Below are 20,876 nucleotides of genomic sequence, written 5' to 3'. Positions count from 1 at the left end.
TTTGTTTCTTTGTTTTTTGTTTTTTATTTTTTTTGGTTTGTCTTGCTTTGCTTTGTTTTTGTTTTGCTTGTTTGTTTAGATCTACCAGAGCTGGTTTTAGGAATCTTTTGTTGTTGTCTTATGTTGGAATTAGAGCATTTGTGCTGGTTAAGAGGAGGGATGTATGTTGTCGCAGCTCTTGAATGGCAGAGTGATTCTAAGCAAGATATCAGTGTCATTGTTGCTTAGAATAATGGAGCTTTTTTACTAGGAAGGTGCAGGTTTCATTGTTCCTCTTGCAACTCTGCCCCAATAATTTTCCTTACCAGGAAGTTTAGGTCCCATACAGTTCGTTCATTCTTTCTTTCTTCCATCGTTCGTTCATTCATTCAACAAATGGTTTTTTTCTTTCTCCTATGTGGAGTTGTGATTTCAAATTTTGCCCCTTTATCTGTTATTGTGACTTCTGTGATGTTTATTTATTTGTTAGAGGTTTTTGTGTGTTTGTTGCTTCTTTGTTGTAGAAATCAGAGAGGACAAGGGTAGAAGTGCAGTGTAATCTCTAACTTAGGTTTTGGAGTGAAACACACAGGTCAGCGTTAAAAAAAATTTGCATTTTTTTTTTGCATTGTCTGGATCTGGACACTTGAGGGTGGGTGGGCTACTCAATTTTGTGTCCCAGTTTTCTTTTCTTTGCTTTTTAAAATTATGTTCAGTTAGCCAACATATAGTATATCATTAGTTTTTGATATAGTGGTCAACAATTCATTATTACTTGCGTATAACAACACCCCGTGTTCATCACACAGCAGGTGTTGTGTCCCAGTTTTCTCAACTGTAAAATGAGGATAAGGAGAGTATATTTGATAGGATTGTTATGAGGATTTACTTATTTCATGTAATTCCTGCCACATATTAATGTTCAGTAAAAGTTAACTTCTTTATAATTCTTTATATCTCTGTATGTTCAGCTATACAGTTGTTTTGTTTTGTTTTGTTGGGAGTTGTTTTGTTTTCTTGGCTTTAGATGAAATGAAACCCGTTTCTTTAGGTCTAGAACTGTCACAGCTAGCTGGGTGGACATGTGGAAAAAAGTTAATTGATATGAACTTAAAAAATTGTTCCTTGTACATGAATAATACATGTTGATTATAAAAACATTAAAAATGTCCTCAAAATTATGTCCAACAAGCCAAAGTACAAAGTTTGCTTCAAATGTGAGACTCATGATCACATTACAGACAACATACTAACTTTTTAGACTCAGTCACTGACCCTAGCAGGATCATACCAGGAGGAATAAATTGTGCTAAACCTACTTGCCTTGTTGTTGCAAGGTTGAAGGTAGGAGGACTATGGATGAATGCAGTTGGAACCTCACCAGAGATACAAACTCTATTAAAACAATTGAGAGCCAAGTAAACAGGAGGCAAGTGCTTGGCTATCCCGGTACATAATGTTGACCATGAAGGTTGGCCTGTATCAGTTTGAACCAGAGGTCATACACCGATAAAACCACAAATAGCACTATGCTGCAATGAATTACAGTTTAGGTTGGAAAGATCCTCCCAGCTGCATACACACATGACCAGTAACTCATCTCTCTGCATGTAGTTGACCTTGCTTGCTAGTGGTTTGGAAAAAGGGCAATAGGTACATAAATAGTAGATTCATGTTATCTACGGTTCTTGTCTCTCTTGGATTGTATGTATGTCTTATTTGTCTTTATTTTCCTTTTGGTACCTGTCAACATTTTGTACGTAATAAGCACCCAGTGGCTTTTAATGCTAAAATTCATACAGGGAAGGAGCAGGAGAGGCAGGAATTGCCTTGTTGGCTTTCAAGATAGGAGCTTTATAAAGCCTTGTAAACAGAAGGAGAAAGTCATTTATGTTAAAAAAAAAAAAAATCCCCATACCTACAGCTTTTATCTTTTGCTGTTGGATAGTTTAAGAATCTGTAATTTGTAAATTCTTTATATCTCTTTATACTTCAATAAATAGTATTTCTCTTAGTTTTAGGAACAAAGAGATTTATAAGGCGGTTAGCTACTGCTAAGATTTTTTTTCCTTTCTTTTTCTTTCTTTTTTTTTTTAACATTTATTTATCAGAGAGAGAACACAAGCAGGGGGAGAGGCAGGCAGAGGGAGAGGGAGAAGCAGGCTCCCAGCGAAGCAAGGAGCCTGATGGACAAGAGTTTTTCAATAAAGATTATTGGTGTTTTCACAGATGGAGCCAAACGAATTGGTTCAGTAAGACTCTGACATTAAATGGGTTTAGATATAAACCCATAAAGCAAAATCAAATGATAAACTTGGAAACATAATTGTATAAATCTACCATGACATGTTTAATAATGTCATTTAATACCATTATTATTAAAAGAATTCACTATTTTATCATTATGACTTTATGTATGAAATACATTTGCTTAAGGAAATATTTAAAAATGCTTTTTGTATAAGAAATTTGTGCTCATTCTATTGGGTATTTACCCTAAAGATACAAACGTAGTGATCCAAAGGGGCACGTGCACCCGAATGTTTATAGCAGCAATGTCCACAATAGCCAAACTATGGAAAGAACCTAGATGTCCATCAACAGATGAATGGATCAAGAAGATGTGGTATATATACACAATGGAATACTATGCAGCCATCAAAAGAAATGAAATCTTGCCATTCGCGACAACATGGATGGAACTAGAGCGTATCATGCTTAGCGAAATAAGTCAAGCAGCGAAAGACAACTATCATATGATCTCCCTGATATGAGGAAGTGGTGATGCAACATGGGGGCTTAAGTGGGTACGAGAAGAATAAATGAAAGAAGATGGGATTGGGAGGGAGACAAACTATAAGTGACTCTTAATCTCACAAAACAAACTGAGGGTTGCTGGGGGGAGGGGGTTTGGAAGAAGGGGGTGGGATTATGGACATTGGGGAGGGTATGTGCTTTGGTGAGTGCTGTGAAGTGTGTAAACCTGGTGATTCACAGACCTGTACCCCTGGGGATAAAAATATATGTTTATAAAAAATAAAAAAATTAAAAGTAAAAAAAAAAAAAAGAAATTTGTGCTCATTATAGGAAAGTGAGATACAAATCCCCTAAGACCTAATTCTCTCATGCAAAGTCATAATTGTCAACTTTTTTGGTGTTAATATTAGCAGATTTTGTAAAAATACATATAATATTTATTTATATAAATATACATTTCCTTTTAAAAAATGGGATCATGTATGTTTTATAATTTTTTTCTTAACCATTATTGTGAACATATTAACAAAGTGATAAATACTGCTATACATGATTAAGTATATATTAAGCTCATGTAATTATATTATTTTACCAGTTTCCCATTCTTAAACATCCATGTTGTCTACCTTTTTTAGTTTATTTGTTTTTTAAAGTAATCTCTACACCCAGTGTGGGGCTTAAACTCAGACCCCGAGATCAAGAGCCAGATACTCTACCATTGAGCCAGCCAGGTGCTGTAGGTAATCTATTTTTAAGTATATAAAAAATACAAAAGACATCTATCCATCCATGATGCATTTTTGTGTGTGTGTGACTTTAAGATTTGATTCTTGGGCTTCAATAGAATTAATGACTTTAGGGAGGGGAATAGGGAACTTCTGCTTTAACTGAGAAATACAGTATACAGGGAAAAACTCCACTATGTTTCAGTCTTAGCTCTGTATTTAGTAGGTATTGAGCTTTGGGAAAATTATTAACTACCCTCAACCTGAAACAGGTTATTGTGACTCTGAGGACACTGTGACCCTTGTATATTAAATAATTTAGCAGTAAAATCCTGAAAGAGATGTTACCTAATAAATTGTTAGGAAGATCTGTGTTGTAGGAACATGCAGACTAACCTGGAATTTGCTGATGTATTTGGTTTTCTCTTGGGTCTAATTTTTGTATTTTAAAAAAATGGTGACACTAAATTAGTGGTTTTTAACCGAGAGTGATTCCCTTTACTCAGGGGAAAACGTGTATAGAAAAACATGGTTTACATGGGCTGGAGGTCCAATGGTTGTAGGCTAGATACAGGATGTTCAAATATTTTTAGGGTTCTCTCTGCCTTTCCCTGTGGTTCCCCCACTTTCCACTCTCCATTTGTTAGATTTGCTTTTTGCTGTATTGGTTTCAGTGTCTGCCAGGATTTCTTCAAGTAGTAGGAGTGAGAGCCCCAGATTTTGATTGTCCTTACAGTTCACACTGTTAGAAGAGGAGAGAACATCTTTTCCTGTGAGGTCTGACAAAAACCCTTGTGAGAACAACTATTGGCCAATCTTGGATCCTGTGCCTAAACCAGTCATTGTGGCCAGTGGAATGTTCTGGTAACTGTTGTGTGTGATACTTATTTCTGGAGGCTTTGGTGCAGGGGTAAAGGGTGGGATGAGTGGTACTCTACCCAAACCAAATGGGTTGGGTTTCCCCACTGGAGAGAGGGATTCCATTGTCAAAAGGAGAAAGAATATTGAGCAGGTAAAACAAAACAGCTGTCTGGTAAAAATCAAGTACATAATATCCAAAGGGGTTAGTATAAGAATAGTATTATTTAAAAGATACTATTGATTATTGTTTGAATATCGAAATTATTTTCTGAGAAACCGTTGGGAAATTCCTTTAATTAGGATCATTGCAAGTGATAAAAGCAAGCCTTATTACTCTAAATGAGCCTTAAATTTAATTTCATTTGGGAGCTTTTATCTTTTGGATTCTTTTCAGGGCTTTTAATTTTCAAGTCCATACTTTCTATACCTGAATAAAATATATATCACTTTGTTGGTAGTAGTATTTATGTGATAGTTTGTGCTATACAGGATTTAGGTTAATCTGAGTTATGTGTGGTTATTTTTTTACATTATTTGTATTAATAAATGTAATTAAATGTTATACAGCATATTTTATAGCAATCTGTACTTGTTAATTCCTTCTTGTTATTCTAATATTTTCCATTATCTTATTAACTAAAATCTTTTTTAAAAATGATTGCATTTAACCAAAATAGTGTATTTGAGGAATGGTATACATTAGTCTCCTCTGCATAAGTTGTGTTACCTATTGTGTTATAAGTATCTTCAATTCTCTTTAGATTAGTACTTATACTACTTCATTCAAATGAATTCTTTACAAATGACTTGATTTCTGAGCATTTTGAAAGATAGGCTGTTCTCAAAGAATACAGAAAATGGGTGAACTAAGGCTTAAAACAATACTCAATAAAACAGTATTTAATTAACAGCTATAATCATTCATTCACATATTCATTTATCAAACATTTATTGAACACCTGCTTGGTTAAAGATATTATTTTTGGCACTATGAGTACAAAGGTGATTAAAACCTGGGCCCTGCCCACAAAATGCTATGGTCTTACAGACTGAACAGTGATCTTCAAACATTTTTCTCACTTCTCTCTTAAAAGGATTTTGCAAATATGTATCCCTTTGTATATTTTGAAGTTGATATCTAGAAATTTTCCTGATAAGAATAAATAGTTCCAGAGTATGGTGTTTTCAGTGTGTTGTAAATATTGACATTTAAAACAAAAATTGCTAACAGTCAAAGTGTATCTTTTAAATGGAATCAGAATACCCTAGTAATTTGTTAGCCACTATCTCTGTTTTGAAAAATAAAGAGCTCTTACTTAACTGTCAGAAAGTTTACGTTATTTTTATCTTCTTGAATTTGTATTTCAATTACACTTACTCCTCATAATTTTATCTTAATATTTTTTCTTGAAATGTTTTGTCTTTATCGTATTTTTCTGCAACAAAAAAAATCTAATGTTAAAACACGTCATTACACTTATGAAAGCACAGTTGTTCAAAAGAATATCAATATGTTTCAAATTTCTAAAAAACATAAAATTTTATGGAAACATACCTGTTAATAACATGAGTGGTGCTTTCTCCCAGTTAAATATTAATTAGCATAATTAATAGTCCCTAATTGTATATTAATTATTGCTGCAGTATGAACTTTGATATATAAGTTTTGATATACCACTATTGCTCAATTCTTTGTAGACTTTTTACTTATGAGCCAAAAATAGTATGTTGATTAACTATCAAAAATGTTGTTTTTAGTTATCTATCAACTGACAACTTGATTATAGCCTTTTCAGCTTTGTTCATAGCAAAGAATTGGAAACCACATGACTTGCATGTAGAGTTGCTGACCTAGCCAGTAGAATCACTCCTGCCTCCATTTCTGGGAGGTTCACTAAGAAGGCTTTACCAAAATTTATCAAATGGCTATGGTTATTTCCTCCCAAAGAGGCTGCTTGTTTAGTCTAATGTACTCAGAAAGAGTTGATAAAATTAACCCTTCATTCATCAGACCTTTGCCAATATAGTTGGTTTTTTCTTTTTCTTTTTTTTTTTTTTTTGAGAAAATGCTTCTCTCACATGTTTAAATACTTTTTCATCAAATTTTAGTTTTTATAATTTAAAAAGATAATCTGTAACTATCAATTCAGTCAGCTAAATTAGAGTTTCTGACAGAAAAAAGATTTTTCCTTTTAGTTCAAATGACTCTTAATATATATTTTAAGGAATGTTTTAAAAGCCACTGAAAGACGAAATGCCACATTTTATAGGCTGGATTACTAGATACAATAAAGACAAGAATAAAGCAATCTAGTAGTTACATTTTTAAATTACCTATTTCTTAATATATGGTTGTATAATTTTGTTCTTTAATATAATTTATAGTAAGTATTAAAATAAGTTATTTACATAATGAGGACTATGGTAGAAGACATGGTATTGTTCTCTTAAATGTGTAGTGAACTTTGTTTATGGGCTTTAGAGAACAGTTAAAGTCATGTATAAAAATCAGAAATAAATTAGTCAGTTTTAGACCTCATGATCAAACTTTTGACATTGTATTTAGTGACATGAAAACTAACTGGTTCAGAAGCTAGTGTAGAACATTTTCATAGTAAGAGTTAGAAAACAATCGTTATATAAGATAAGGAATGACTGTCATCAGAATGAATATTTCATGATGACATTTGAGAATAAATTTTTAACTACCTTTTTGAAAGATAAACATCTGATCTGAAGGAAACATGTAAAAATTTTCTCTGTGGTTTTTATCCAGTGTATTGTGAACAGTTCAATAGTGTTGAAAACTATTTCAGTTATATGGAAATGGATCAGCATCAATATATGTACTGCTTCAAATGTTCAGAGGTGCCTTTGTGTGTGTGTTCATATGAAGAGTGTGTTCTCAAGATAAATGTTGAGAAAAGCTGAAAAACAGCTTACCTTTACATATGTGAAAAGCCAGTTTTTGAAGCTTTCTCTGCTTTGCAGTCTGAGCTCTCTCATCTTGGACTTTTTGACCATATAAACCCTCACTTCCCTACCCTGCTATGTACTATATCTGACACAGGCCAAAACAGACCAGTCATTTCTAAAGCTACTCTTCACTTTTAGTAGGCATTTGTAAGACATGGAGAAACTATTCCCAGGCAGGTGTATGTTAACTTGAATAATTTTTAAAAGAGACTTCTCCTAAACCATAATGTAATATGCCTCATTTATTTAGTCCCCTGGAGCAATGCAACATCCACCAGAGAGAAATAAGTGGGAGGGCTCCTGAAAGGGCCTGTGGGAATGGAGAACCTGCAGGTCCAGTCCTCAGTTAAATCTGTGTTCAGGAGAACACCCGGAAGTGAGGATCTGGAAAACTGATCTCCTTGAGACTTCCGTGCTCTGTACCTTTAGAAATCATGTACCCTAATTTAAAGACAATTATCGTAGTGGAATAGTAGTCAATAATTGTAATACAGTGTGAGAAGCATGAACCAGATACTATGCTAGCAGAAAGACAGGAATGGGATTCTTTTTTTTTTTTTTTTAAAGATTGTATTTATTTATTTATTTGACAGACAGGGATAACAAGTAGACAGGCAGGCAGAGAGAGAGAGGAGGACACAGGCTCCCTGCAGAGCAGAGAGCCTGATGTGGGGCTTGATCCCAGGACCCTGAGATCATGACCTGAGCTGAGGGCAGAGGCTTAACCCACTGAGCCACCCAGGCGCCCCAGGAATGGGATTCTTGATGGAGGTAGAGAGCATGCAGAAGGAAAAGTTAGGGAAAGTTCAATGGGGAGATGAGGATATTTGAGGAGTAGTTGTCTGAAGCAAGATGGGTATGACAGAGATGTGGAAGACCTTTCAGGCCGGGGATAAAGCATCAGTTACTGAGATAGGAATATACGGGGTAGACCTGGTTGGAGTTGGTTGGACAACATACAACAGAAAATCTGGAGTTCTGTTTTTCTGGTATTAAAGTTATCTCTTGAATATATAAATATCGTGTCCAGTAGCTTACTGATAGGTATGGAACTCGGGAGAGAAATCTGAGCCAAAGGAGACATTTAAGACTTAGTTGTACAGAAGTCAGGTTGGGACATTGGCATGGATAAGATGGTTCATGAGAAGCATAGCATGGCAACAGAAGGTGGCTAGAAATATCAACATGGAGGCAGGAAGGACAAATGTCATTTTTCTCTTTGCCTGCAGCCAACATGACTAATCGATCCCTGTCCTATTTCTTAAAAAGTCTAATTTCCATTGTGATTGCTTCTTTGAATTTTTTAGAAGCCTTTTGCTTGATTTCCAAATGTTCAAAAACTTCCCAGTTATCTTTTTGTTACTCATTTTTAATTCCATTTTGATCAGAAAACATACTTTGTATGATTTCAGTCCTTTGAAATTTGTTAAGATTTGCTTTGTGATCCAGCATAAGATCTAGTTGGTGAATGTTTCATGTGCGTTTAAAAAGAATTCCGTATTCTGTCCTTGTTGGGTATAGTGTTCAGTAAAGGTCATTTATATTTAGTGGTTAATAGTGTTTTCAGATCTTCCTATCCCATTTTCCAATTGATCTTAGCCAGAGGCTGAGAAGTGATTATTCTTACTTTTCTCTCCTTTTATTTCTTCTTCTTGCTCTTCCATCAGCTACTGAGATATATTGAAATATCAAAGTATGGTGGTGGATTTATCTCGTTCTACTTTTAGTTCTGAAGTTTTGTTTCATATTTCTCCCCCAGCTTACTCTTTGCTGGGTCACCATCATAGATTTGTTGTGTTCATCCACAAAGGGTCACAGTCCTTTTTAGGAAGCTTTCTACTTACTCCCTCTGCTTGCACTAGGCCCCTTGAGGCCTGGTGGTGGTAGTGGCTTTCTGTTACTGCTGGTCCCAGGGACCTGAGCTATCCTTGCTGGTTTTCGTAAACTCTGCCCCACCTTCACAAATGGTTCTTTTATTGTGCAGCTTGAATGTACCGTCTTTTTGTTGGGCTCCTGATTGATAAATGGATATGTTTAGGAAAAACACTTCAGTCAGTAGGAAAATCCAGTGCAAAAACCTGAAATGAGTATGTGTCTGACATGTTCAAGGAATAGTTAGGAGACCAGGTGGCTGGAGTAGAATAATTTGGGAGGACACTGGCAGGAGATGAAGTAAGAGAGAAGATGGAGGAGCCAGATCAGTATAGCCCTTGGGCCATTGCAACAATGAAGATTGAGTGAGAACTTGAATTACTTGACTCCTATTTTATTTTGATCACTGTGGCTGCTCTGTTGAGAATTAGCTTCAGGTGCAAGGGTTGAGACAGATCTGTCAAGTGGGTAGGAGTTATTGCTGTTTGAATGAGAAAATAAGTCTAAGTAACCACAGACCTTTAACTGGCTTGGGTCAACATTGTGGTGCTAGAGAATATGGTGAGAGGTGGATGATAATAGATACATCTTAAAGACAGAGTCTGTGGATTTTTCTGAGGAGGCTAGAGAGAAAAGTTAAGAATGGCTGTAAGATTTCTGGTCTGACCCCCTGGAGGTATTGAGCTGCCGTTAGCAGAACGGGGGAATACTGTGGGTAGAGCATATTTTGTTGGAAAAGTTTTGAGTATGTCAGGTTTAACATATTTTAGGCATCTCACTGTCTGTTGGTATCCATGTTTGGAATTCTGCGGTCTGGGTTAGTGGAATAAATTTGAGAGCCAGGTATATGTTAGTTGCCTGAAAGGTGTAAGACTAGATGAGCTTATCTGGAAGAGGTGATAGGTGGAATAGAAAAGAGGCCGGAAAAGAGGATGTTGAGGAAAGGTAGAGCAAGCAAGGAAGACTTGGAATCATGGTGAGGTAGGAAGGAAACAGAGGAGGAGAGGAGCTGGGAGAGGGAGAGAAAGGGGGAAAGAGGCAGAATCCTCTGTGGTATAAGTGTTGAAAGGAGGCGGGGCCCCGGTTTTTCCCTGCCAAGTCCGGGCAGCCAGGCTGTGGGTAGTAACCTAGGCTTGGCCAATGAAATGCCCGGCCCAGGACTTTGAGTCATAAGGGAATGATGCAGAGTTTAGCACAGTTTCCCTGTGGCAGGGTCCTTACTAGAAGATGGATCTCTAGACTAAAGATGAGTCATGATTTCTATAACTTAAATAGTGTTTTCCCAACTTTTCTACAGGTCTGAAAAATACCAAAATGAAATGGGGGAAAATGTTGTCCTATGGTCGTGGCATCCCTGGTGTGGATCTAGTGGTGCCGGGGGTGGTGTCTCAGTGAGCCTGTCCTGGAGTGTGACTTTGTGTGACTGCTCTGTTTCTCCATTGCCTTCCCTGCCATGCTGTGGAATAGTTACTAAGCTGAGGTTTTCTGTCACCCTCGCTTTCTGTGAGCTCCCTCACATAACCGCTGTCACCGCAACTCCAATGACTTTTTTACTAAGCTAGTTTGAGATGGAGTTTCTGCTAAAGAAGTTATATGAAATAACTTGGGGGAACCACAGGTTACTTAGAGTCAAGATGAAATGAAGTAACATAAAGAATGTGTCTATAACAATATTTGCCAAGTAACCGGTATTCAATAAGTATTAGCTGATGTCTAGACTAATTTAGAGGAAAAGTCCTTTGATTTACACTCTAAACATACATGTTTTCTGTATTGGAAAGTATAAGTATACCTGTGTGTTTTTTTTTTTTAAACCTTTTTTTTTTTTTAAGATTTTATTTATTTATTTGACAGAGAGAGGTCACAAGTAGATGGAGAGAGAGGCAGGCAGAGAGAGAGAGAGGGAAGCAGGCTCCCTGCTGAGCAGAGAGCCCGATATGGGACTCAATCCCAGGACCCTGAGATCGTGACCTGAGCCGAAGGCAGCGGCTTAACCCACTGAGCCACCCAGGCGCCCAGTATACCTGTGTTTTACACAATGTTTTCTCTCAACTTGCCACATAGCTGTAATACATTTCTTTATCTATAATATATATATATATATATATATATATATATATTTTTTTTTTTTTTATTTTTATTTTTTTTTTCAACAGGGTTACAAATTTCCTCACTTGTGAAGCCTCTGTCTCACATGGTTATTCTGGAAATGTATAAAGTACTTAGAAGATAGTAATCATTCAAAAAATGTTGGCTGCTTGTGTTACTATTACAGTGATTAAAGGCCTTAGTCTCTCCATGTTACCTAACTAGCTCCCAGCTGGCAATGTTGAAAGTTGTGTTTTATACAGCTACTTTTTCTAAGTGTCATTGAGCCCTTTCTAAGTGAAGTCCCAGGTGCAGATGGGATCTCTATATTTATTTTACTGTGGGAGAGAACAAAGCAGAGAGGGTTTGGTTTAGTCCTACACTTTGGAAGATCGGCCAGAAATTAATGTTACTTAAATAAAATTAGCACCAAGGAGAAGTGAGAACTTTTGCCTCTTTTGCTTGTTTCATGTAGGAAATCTTGGCATATAGGCTGGGGCTTTCCTGGAAATATTGCATTTTTGGGTTATGTTGCTAGAAAACTTGAAGTTGTATATAGTAAAAATAAGAATCTATAAGGATGTAAAAAGTTACAATTTGTGTTAAAAGATGCCACCTTATGAATGCTTTGGATGATCTTAAGCAAAATGTATTCTTCTGTATTGTTGACTTTATTAGTATTATTCTTAATGAGAAAATAAGGCTAGTTAATAAAATTCTGTTGTACTTCAGGTTTTTTTTTTTGTTGTTGTTGTTGTTGTTTGTTGTTTGTTTTTTGTTTTTTTTTTTTCCTAATGTAGGGTTTAAAATGTGAATTTTACCCGTGTTTCCCTTTTCCATTATACAACTTAAACTTTGGATACAAGTTTAGAGCATAGTGGTTGACATAGGCTGGTGTGTCTATGGGGCTGAACACAGGCAGAGGTGGGTACATTTCTATAGAGTCCTTCTCTGTAGGTCAGGGCAATCATCATTGGGAAGGGCAGAGTGTGTAGTTTTCTTGTTTCTTGTAATGGTGTGTTTCCTTATTCTCTTTTTAGGTGATACAGTTAATATTGGAGATGTATCCTACAAACTGAAAACTCCAAAGAGCCCAGAACTTGTGCCGCAGAACTACAGTAAGGAATAGTCATTTATTTATGAATGAATAGCTTTTAACTTTTCATTATGGGGATTTTCAAACATATGCAAAACTAGAAAAAAGTATATAAACATGATGTATTTATCATTTATTTTGAACATTTATCCACGTATATCAATCTTTTAACTGACTCCCATTTTTTCTTCTGGAGTATTTAAAACCTATCCCAGACATCCTATCACCTCACCCTTGAATATTTCAGTAAAACATTTTTTTCGTGTACTATTCTTTCATTTTTTAAATTGGGATAAAATTTACATATAATAAAATGCACAGATCTTAGGTATTCATTTTGATTCGTTTTGACAATTCTGTAAAATTGTATAACTGCCAAGATTTATTTTCCTCATCCCTAAATATTCTGTGCTCCTTTCCATCTGCTCTGCCCTGGATGCCAGTGTTCTTGTTTTCTACCACGATGGATTAGCTTTACCTGTTCTTTAGCTGTCTATAAATAGAATCATATGATAGAGTTTTTCTGGGTATGTATTTGGCTTCTTTCTATCAAGATAATGATTTTGAAATTCACCCATATTCCCATACATATCAGTTTGTTTTTAATTGCTGGGTAGTATTGCATTGTATAAATATACTACAATTTGTTTACCTGTTCTGTCGATAGACATTCGGAGGTTTTCCATTTTAAGACTGTTATGAATAAGGTGGTATGAACATTCCTGTACAAGTCTTGTAGTTATAACTTTTCACCTCTCTTGAATAAATAACTAGGAATTGAATTGATGTGTCATAGGATGGATGGCTGTTTAACTTTATAAGACACTGCCAAACAATTCTCCAAGATAGTCATGCTGTTTTACCCTTTGACCAACAGTGATGTTCTATTTCTATATCCTTGCCAACATTGGAATTTCTAGTCTTTCCTTTTACTCATTCTACGAGGTATAAAATAGTAACTTGTGGTTTTTGTTTTATACCAGCATTATTGAAATATAATTAATATACCATAAAATTTAACTTTTTAAAAAAATTTACCTTTTAAAGTGTAGAACTCAGAGGTTTTTAATATATTTACAGTTGTGCAATCGTGCCCCATCTAACTTTAGAACATTTTCATCACACCCAAAAGAAGTCTTGTATCCATTAACAGTCACTCCTTGTTTTGACCTCCAACAACTGTATACACCACTCCCCCAACCCCAGCCTTTGGCAGTCACTAATATATTTTCTGTTTCTGTAGATTTGCCTACTCTTAGTAGTTCATATAGATGAAATCATACTATATGTGGCCTTTGCATCTCACTTTTTTCATTTATTATGTCTCAAGGTTCATCTGTGTTGTAGCATGTATCAGTACTGGATTCCTCTTATGACTAAATAATATTCCATGGTATGGGTCTACCACTTTTTGCTTATCCATTCATCAGTTGATAGACATTTGGTTCGTTTCTACTTTTAGGTTGTTACAAATGATACTGTTACGCCCATAAAAGTTTTCATAAAAGTTTTTGAACAGACATCTGTTTTCAGGTTTTTTGGTTATGTGCCTAGCAGTGGAATTGCTAGGTCAGACAGTAACTCTATGTTTAACATTTTGTGGAATTATCAAACTGTTCTCCACAGAGGCCACCCGGTTTTACATTCCCCACCTGGATGTCTGAGGCTTCCAGTTTATCCACATTTTTACTGACACTTACTACTGCCTTTTTATGATAGCCATCTTCACCAGTATGAGGTGGTTATCTTGTGATTTGCATCTCCCTAATGACTCACAGTCACTTGTTTGCTCAAAATCATGTCACTTCTTTTCTCAGAATTCCTTAAATGAACCAAGGTCACTCCTTACCTTTCTTGATCTAGTCTCAGCCTTATCTCCTGTTACTCTCCTTCCTTATTTCCAGTCACTGGACACAAAATAGATAATTTTTTGTTCACTCTTCAGATTCTTCCACTAGACTATGTGCTCCTTGAAGGAAGATATCACACTTTCATCTAATGTAAGTTTCCAGTGACTCTCCTAAATGACTCTGCCATCTGTCCTCTCCACTCTGTCTCATTTTTCTTTTACTGTATTTTTTTAAGTTATTTTCTCAGTAGTCACTCTAGAGACTACAGTTGACAATTTACCTTGAAACAAACTTGTTCCTATTAATAATAACTTAATTTCAATTGTGTATAAAAACTTTGCTCTAAAATAGCTCTCTTCCCTTTTACTTCCTTTTTGCTATTATTGTCATCCAAAATATATCTTTATATGTTAAAATCTATCATCACAATTTTGTATAATTACCACTATATGAAGTTGTCTTTTAAATCGGAAGGAAAGAATTACAAATAAAAATATGTTTATCCTGTCTTTATATTTACATATGTAATGGCCTTTACTAGTATTCTTTGTTTCTTTGTGTACATTTGAGTTACTATCTAGTTTGCATTCATTTCAGCTTGAAGGATGGAATTCTTTTAGTATTTCTTGTAGGGCAGATCTATTAGTGATGAATTCTCTCAATTTTGGTTATCTGGAAATTTCTTTCTTTCTTTCTTTTTTTTTTTTTTTTTTTTTTGGTAAGATTTTATTTATTTATTTAGCAGAGCTAGAGAGCACAAAAGCGGGGAGAACAGCAGAAGGGCAGGGAGAAGCAGTCTCCCTGCTGAGCAGGGAGCCCAAAGTGGGGCTCGATCTCAGGACCCTGGGATCATGAACTGAGTTGAAGGCAGACGCTTAACCATCTCAGCCATGCAGGCACCCCTAGAAATTTCTTGATTTTACCTTTATTGATAAAATAATAATTTTATTAATATTCTTAATTTTACCTTTCTTGGCTAATAGGTTTTTGTCCCCAGCACTTTGAATATGTCATCTTATTGGCCCTGACCACCATAGTTTATGATGATAAACTGATAAATCAGTTATTAATTTTATCAAGAATCCTTTCTAATGATGAGCCACTTGTCTTCACTCTCCAGATAGTCCATTTGTCTTTGTCTATTGATAGTTTGACTGTGATATGGCTAAGTGCGGTCTCTTTGAGTTAGACTTATTTGGAGTCCATTGAGCTTCTTGAATGTGCATACTAATGTTTTCCATTAATTTGAAGGAGTTCTTTTGTAATCATTCTTCATTCTTAGTTCTTCCCTTCTTTTTTTTTTTTTAAATTAATTAATTTATTTATTTGTCAGAGTGAGAGAGAGTGCGCGCGCCCAAGCAGACAGAGTGACAGGCAGAGGCAGAGAGAGAAGCAGGCTCCCCACCGAGCAAGGAGCCTGACGTGGGACTCGATCCCAGGATCTTTGGATCATGACCTGATCTGAAGGCAGCAGCTTAACTGACTGAGCCACCCAGGCGTCCCAGTTCCTCCCTTCTTTCTGTCTTTCTGGGACTCTCATTATCTTTGCGTTAATATGCTAGATGGTGTCCTGGAGTTTCTGAGGGCCTGTTAATTTTTCTTCATTCATTTTTGTTTCTGTTTCTTAGACTAGATAATGTGAGTTAACCTATTCAAGTTTGCTGATTACTCTGTCCTCTCACGACTGTTGTTGAGCTCCTTTGGTGATTTTTTTTTTTTCAATTCATTTATTATAGTTTTTGACTTTAGAATTTCTCTTTGAATCTTTTTTATAATTTCTGTTTCTTTATTGATATTTTCTGGTGAGATATTGTTGTCATACTTTAAGTTGTTAGACTTTTGGGGGGGTTCTTTGAACAAAAGCTAATTTAAAGTATTTTATACTGAGTTCAGTGTCTGGCTTCCTCAAAGATAGTTTATTGACTGCTTTTTTCTTCTGTGTACGCTATAATTTCCTATTTCTTTGTGTTTCGTACCTTTTATTTTGAAAAGAAGACCTATTAAATAATATAATTTGACAACTCTGGGCATCAACTTCCCTCCCTTGCTTAGGGTTTGATTTTGCTCTAGTTGTTTGTTTAATGATGTATGTAGACTGTTTCTCTGAAATCTGTACTCTTCGTCATATGCAGCCACTAAAGTTTCTGCTCAGTTAGCTTACTGGCCCACCAGTGATGGTACAGAGATTTCTTACATGCCTCAAACAAATCTCTTCTCCCGATTTTGACCATGGCCTGTGTGTGCATGTTGGACATGATTTCCAGCAAAGCTCCAGAGGCAGCTTATAAGTCTGTCTTCCTCCTTGTGCAAAGCTTCAGTGTCAGCCAGAGGTGAGCCATTAGACCCTTCTCAGAACTTTCCCAGACATGTTCATGGCCTTCTAGATTCCTAGACATATACTGTAGTTTTTCAGGCCTTCCTTTGGACATCTTATTCCCAGTTTTTCCTTTAAAGTTGTTTGTTTGTTTTTTTGGTCATCCTTTTGTTAGCTCCAACTGGTTTCAGTGCCTCAGGCAGCTGTGATGTTAAACAGTTGTTAAATTTTTTTTTTTTTTTTTTTTTTTTTTTTTGGGCAAACACCCTGGAGTAGTGTTGTTTACACACTGGGAGCTCTGAGTGGGTCAAATGAAGTCAAATTCTAAAAAAGGAGCTTTTCAGAGAGCTGTTAGAGGAGTCAAGTAGGGATAGTTTTCTAGGGCCAGGAGGATTAGGAAGCTGCAACCCTGTTCTGCCCCCTTCAGTGGTTGCCAGCCTGCTGGTTTGCACCAATATTGTTGGTGGTTGATATCAAGATTACTCCAGAGCTGGGGAGAGAGGTGGGAACAGGACAAGTTAAAAGACTACAAAACATACAGTTCATACAAGGTTCACACATTTTTCTTGGATAAATGCTTGTTAGATTGTTGAAAGTCTCTTGTTAATTTCTAGAGTTCTTAAAAAATGAATTTTGACAATTTTTGCCAGTGTTGCTATTGCTTTTATGAAGGAGTGGATTTTAAGTGGTCCTTGCCTTGCTGTGCCAGTGGTGCACATTTAGTTTACATGTCCCTGATGAGTATGATGTTCAATTTATTTTCCAATGCTTATTGATTATTTATATATCTTTTGTGATGTGTCTGTTAAAATACTTTGTTTATTTAAAAAAGTGGATTTTGCCTATTTATTGTTGACTTGTAAAAGTTCTTCGTATACTCAAGATACAAGTTCTTTGTCATATATATGTATTATAAATACTTTTTTCAGTCTCTCCCTTGCCTAATCATTTTCTCAGAGTTACCTTTTAGTTGGCAGAGGTTTTGATTACATAGAGTTTATTGTTTATTTTTTTGTTATGGTTAGTGCTTATTACGTCTTAGAAATCTTTGCCTACCTCAAGGTTGTGAAGATAGTCTTTTTTTTCCCCCTAAGAACTTTATAGTTCTGTTTTATTTTAAAGGGGTAAGTCCAATTTTAGTTTGAAATATTTTTGACTTTTTTTTTTCATAATGTAGACTTTATTATGCTTTAAATATCTGTAGAGTCTGTATTGCTAGTTCCTCTTTTATTCCTAATATTGGAAATGTGTGGGTTTTTTCTTTCTCTTCTTAATTAGTCTTACTAGGGATTTATCAGTGATAAAAATAGTTTTTCATTATTGATTTTTCTCTATTGTTTATCCATTTGTTATTTCACTGATGTCCATTCTTTAATACTTCCTTTCTTTTATTTACTTTGATTCCTATTCTTTGTCTGACTATTTAAGGTAGACGTTCAGATTATTGTTTTTGTCCCCTTTTTTTCTGATTTAATTGTCCAAAGCTGTAAATTTCCATTTAAACTATGCTTTAGGTCTGCCTCACAAATATTGATATCTTAAGTTTTCATTATTCCATTCAAGACATTTCTAGGGGTCACAGATTTTTTCTTTATTTAGAAGTATGTTGGCTTCATTTTCAGTATTTGGTTTGTTTTTCTTTATCTTACAGTTACTGATTTCTAATTAAATATTAAGGTCAGAGTATCTAATTTAATACTATTATGGTCAGGGAACATATTCTCTAGAGTTCCAGTTCTTTGAAATTGAAATTATTGAGACTTAATGATCAGCATTAAGAGCTCTGTTGGTGAGTGTTTCATGTTATCTTTGAAAAGAATTAGTATTCTGCTGATGTTGGGCGTTGTTGTCTGTAAATATTAATTAGGTCAGTATTGACAATATTGTTCAAGTCCTTTATGTTTTTACTGATTTTATCTACCTCTTCAATCAGTGGCTGATAAAGTGGTGCTAAAACATTCTATTATGATTGTTGATTGTAGATTTGTTGCTCTTTATTCTACTAGTTTTTATTTTGTGTATCTCAGAACTCTCTATAGGTATGTACACACTTATAATTGTTATGTCCTCTTTATGAATGGCCCATTTTATTATTCAATGCTGTCATTGTCTGGTAACAGTTTTTCTTCTTAAAGTTTATTTTGTCTGATAGTAATGTAAACCACACCATCTTTCTTGTGCTAAGTGTTTGTATGGTATGCTCTCTTTCACTCTTTTACTTTGAGCTAGTTTGTGCCTTTATATTTCAAGTGTGTCTTATGAACAGCTTATTTATACATTCTTACAAGCTCTTTCTTTGAATGAAATGTTCAACTCATTTATATTTAATATAATTATTGATGTAGATGTGCTTATGTCGACCATCTTGATTTTTTTTGCCTTTTTGTTTTCTTTATATTTTTATATACATTTTTTATTATCTTCTTTTCAGAGATAATTTTTCCATTTTGTCTCTTCCATTGGCTCTCTAGTTATGCCTCTTTTTCTAGTGTGGTTTGTCCAATAGAACTTCTTGAAGTGATGGATATGTTCTATATTTTTGCTGTCCAGTATAGCAGGAACTAGCCACATATGGTTATTAACCATTCAGAGCATGACCATTGCAGTCAGCAAGGAAAATAATTTTAGATTTTATTTAATTTTTGTTAATTTAAACAAATTTAAATAGTGACGTGTGACTAGTGGGTGCTCTATTGAACAGTGATTCTCTAGGGATTATAATATACATCTTCAACTTACCATAGTCTACTTTCAAGTAATAGGTCTGTTTTAGGGACAATGTGATAATTTTTCAACACTATACGTTCATTTACCTCTCATAACCTTGCTTGGTAGTCTTGCTATCATATATTTTAATTCCATAAATGCTAAAACACCACAATATTGTTATTTTTTACTTTAGGCAATTAGTGGAATTTTAAATTAAATATATATGTATAAAATAGAGAGGTTTTTTTTAAAGATTTTATTTATTTATTTGACAGACAGAGATCACAAGTAGGCAGAGAGAGAGAGAGAGAGAGAGGAGGAAGCAGGCCCCCTGCTAAGCAGAGAGCCCGATACGAGGCTTGATCCCAAGACCCTGGGATCATGACCTGAGCCGAAGGCAGAGGCCTTAACCCACTAAACCACCCAGGCTTCCCAGAGATGATTTTTAAAGTTTTTAATGTCTACCCATGTTTTATGCTGCTTTTCATTTCTTCCTGCAGATTCAGACATTCATCTGAAAGCATTTCCCTTCAGCCAGAAGAGTTTCTTCTAGCACTTCTTTTTAGTAGGCTTGTGATAGGAATTCTCTCGTGTGTTGTCTTTTTTTTTTTTTTTTTTAATATTTTACTCATTTATTTTGAGAGAGAGAGAGAGAGCATGAGCAGGGGGTTGGGCAGAGAAAAAGGAAAAGAGAATCTGAGCAGACTCCCCACTGGACACAGAGCTGAAAAGGGGCCTATGTCTAAGGACCCTGCCATCAGGAGCAAAGGTGAAATCAACAGTCAGTTGTTTAGCCACCTGAGCCAGCCAGGCACCCCTCTTTTTTTTTTTTTTTAAAGTAAGCTCCACACCTAATGTGGGGCTCAAACCCACAACCCTGAGATAAGAAGAGTTGCATGCCCTCTTGACTGAACCAGCCAGGGGCCCCTCATCTGTTGTCTATCTTGACATGTGTTTTTATTTCACTTACCCCCATCACTGGAAATGGAATGCCACTTTTTTATTCTGTTTTTTTTTTTTTTTTTTTAGTCCTTTAAAGATATCATTTTATTGTCTTCTGGTTTCTATTGTTTCTAATAAAAAGTCTGCTATCATTTTTGTTGTGCCCATAGTTGTTATTTGTCCTTTTTCTCTATCTACATTAAAAATTCTTCTTTTCATCTCTTATATTTTAATGAAAAGTTTGGCTTTGATGTACACAGGTGTGTTCTTTGAATTTATTTTCTTTGCTTTCTCTGAGTTCTTAAGTCTCTGGGTTAATTTGGAAATTAATTTGGAAAATTAATTGGAAGTTAATTTGGAAAATTCTTGGCCATAATTAATAATTCTTGGCCTGTTTTTCTTTTCAGCTTTGTGCAGTCTTAGTTTCATCCTGTCGGACGAGTCATTCATTTCTATTAATACACTTTTCATTTTTACCTCCATTCACGTTTTCTTTATATTTTCCATCTCACATGCTTGAATACATTCATGTTGTCCTCCTTTTGCACTAGATATTTTAACATATTTTTCATGGTCTGATAATTCCAGCATCTAGGCCACTTTTAGAACTGCTTTTATTGATTTTTGAGTATGGATCACTTTTATAAAAAATTTTTAAATTTTTTAATAAACATATAATGTATTATTAGCCCTAGGGGTAGAGGTCT

The 20,876-nt window shown here is 35.2% G+C and overlaps 1 protein-coding gene across 2 annotated transcripts in view; it reads left to right on the top strand.

Annotated features, from left to right (window-relative positions):
- VWA8 (von Willebrand factor A domain containing 8) overlaps nucleotides 1–20,876 on the top strand; it is a 333,728-nt gene that overhangs the window by 1,083 nt on the left and 311,769 nt on the right. For both annotated transcript variants that reach the window (XM_059144521.1, XM_059144520.1), the window contains exon 2: nucleotides 12,299–12,376. In XM_059144521.1, coding sequence (XP_059000504.1) covers nucleotides 12,299–12,376 — 78 coding nt within the window. The remainder of the gene's footprint in view (nucleotides 1–12,298; nucleotides 12,377–20,876) is intronic.

The sequence above is a fragment of the Mustela lutreola genome, chromosome 13 (genome assembly GCF_030435805.1).
Source record: "Mustela lutreola isolate mMusLut2 chromosome 13, mMusLut2.pri, whole genome shotgun sequence".
In the NCBI taxonomy this organism is placed as follows: Eukaryota; Metazoa; Chordata; class Mammalia; order Carnivora; family Mustelidae; genus Mustela; species Mustela lutreola.
Note: the sequence above shows the minus strand (reverse complement) of the source record. Positions and strands in the feature narration are given on the sequence as shown.